General features: G+C 28.2%; 1 protein-coding gene across 1 annotated transcript in view; it reads right to left on the reverse strand.

Annotated features, from left to right (window-relative positions):
- The window catches only part of LOC113804243 (calpain-A-like), a 53,000-nt gene that overhangs the window by 30,033 nt on the left and 20,467 nt on the right, over window positions 1-2,500 (reverse strand). The window contains exon 3 of the mRNA XM_070125992.1: window positions 373-492. Coding sequence (XP_069982093.1) covers window positions 373-492 — 120 coding nt within the window. The remainder of the gene's footprint in view (window positions 1-372; window positions 493-2,500) is intronic.

Genomic DNA, 2,500 nt, shown 5'->3' on the forward strand with positions numbered 1-2,500 from the left:
TCCTATCTATCATTATCGTTAAATGTCATTATCACTATGTCTATCATTATCATCATTATTATCATTATCCTCACTGTCCCCTTTATCATCATCTATCAATATAATCATCATTACTATTATCCTTACCCGATCAACAGCCAATCAGTGTCATAAGCCAATCATTATCATCAACATTATTATCATCATTAAATAAGCAATATCATCATTATTATCACCAACGAATCATTATCATTATAATCACCCACTAATCATTATCATCACCAACTGATCATTATCATCACCAACTGATCATTATCATCACCAACTGATCATTATCATTATCATCACTAACTAATCATTATCATTATCATCATCATTTCAAGACATACTTACACTGATTCCTAACATCCCATCTTCGAAGTCACCTTCAGGCAATTCGAACGCTCCCTCCTCTCCCGTCTTGGGCTTGTCTGTAGCCTCCTCATTGACGCTGACTTGCACTTCCTCCGCGAGCTTTGGGATTTGAAAAGAAAGCAAACAAAAAATTAAGAAATTGGTAAAAATCGTAGATAGAATTAGAGCGATGTAATAAAAGGAGTGATAACGTTATTTTTTCACTTGATGTCATTTGTTGAAAGGTCGTCATGGATTTAGGTCACGGCGTCAGAGTTTTGGGATAATGTTCGGGAGTTTAAGTTTATGGATTTTTAAAAAGTTAGACAAAAGATATAACGTCAGTTTATTTGAAATTATATCAACGAGTCACGGAATATAAGTATACAATTGATAATATAGAGTGATTATATACCATAGTTACATAGACCAAACAAATATTTCGACAAAGATAAAGAATATCATCAATTATAAGAGAAATAACCTGACTTTTAATCTAACGACATGAAATCAGGTTAAAGTTAAACAACTTTGTAAACATGAAGATTAGATCTCTTATTGTAAAATCTAGTCACTGGGTTTAACAAAGACGAAATAACTACTTACACGATCCAAGAAAATATTTTAGGACATACAGAGCGTAAAAATTGTTTAAGTGCCATGCAACGCTGAGAAGTAACACTGGAATGCATAAACACTAAAGTAGGATGATAATAAAACGGTAGAGTAATAGATAGAGCATTAGATATATTCTTAGAATTGAAACCGAGAAAGAGAAGAGAAAAATGGAGCCCATATGGTGTTTCTCGGAATTCTGAAATAATATATCGAAAACATTTATTTTTGATGTTCTATCTTGTTTTGGGAATTTCATATTTCTTTTTTTTTCTAATTGAGGATTTATTTCATTGACATTTTCCTACGTTAGTGTATTTTTTGTGTATTTTACGAGCTTTGCATCTGACTCTACGATATAAATGTAATATACCGAGAAGTGAGAAGCGAAAATACAGAAAAAAATTAGCTTCAAACAAGGCGAGAATGACATGGAAAATTACAACAAAATAGAGGTCATGCAATACAAGCATTCCGGTCAATAGTGACCTTCTCCACAAAAGAAAAAAATCATGCACTACATACATCTAACGAAATAAGGGCAATAGTATTTTAAATATAGTATTTTTATATTATATATATTTTTATTTTATAGTATTTTTAATATTATAATATTTCAATAGTATTTTTAGTACTTTAAGTCTTACAATACATTCATAAGCTTGTATTTGGAGTTAAAATATAGCTGTACTAGTACTATAAAATGTGTAACATGTAATTCAACAAAACTACCATTTTACCTTCTGGAAATGTGGTTAGCCTTTTAATATATTTCTTTTTAACGTCTTTCGTCATAATTATACCTGTCTTTTTTCTAATTATTATTATTTATTATTATTATTATTATTATTATTATTATTATTAGCGTGTATCCTTGTCTTTTTCTTCTTCTTCGAACATATTGTGTATAACTTTCTTTCTTCTTTGAAAATACTGAGTATAACTTTCGCAAATCATATACTGTTATATAAGATACTATAATGCCCTGTAAGTATCTATGAATGTATATTTTTGTACATATTTCATGTACGTATTAATTTATACGTATCTTTTTTATACATATTTCATGTGCGTATTAATCTATACATATTTCTTTTATATGTATTTCCTGTGTGCATTATTATTATTATTATTATTTATATATTTCATTGCCCATTAACTTGTACGCATCTAATGCATATTCGTTTCATGTGTACATTAATTTGTACTTATCTTTTTATTATTTTATGTGCGCATTAATTGGTATGTATCTCTATATATATATTTCATGTGCGCATTAATTTGTACTTATCTTTTTTATATATATTTTATGTGCGCATTAATTTGTACACATCTTTATATATATCTTTCACGTGCGCATTAATTTGTACTTATCCTTTTTATATATATTTTATGTGCGCATTAATTGGTACGTATCTTTATATATATCTTTCACGTGCGCATTAATTTGTACTTATCTTTTTTATGTATATATTTCATATATATATAAATAAGTACATTTTGTACTTATTTT

Source organism: Penaeus vannamei, chromosome 10 (genome assembly GCF_042767895.1).
Source record: "Penaeus vannamei isolate JL-2024 chromosome 10, ASM4276789v1, whole genome shotgun sequence".
NCBI lineage: Eukaryota > Metazoa > Arthropoda > Malacostraca > Decapoda > Penaeidae > Penaeus > Penaeus vannamei.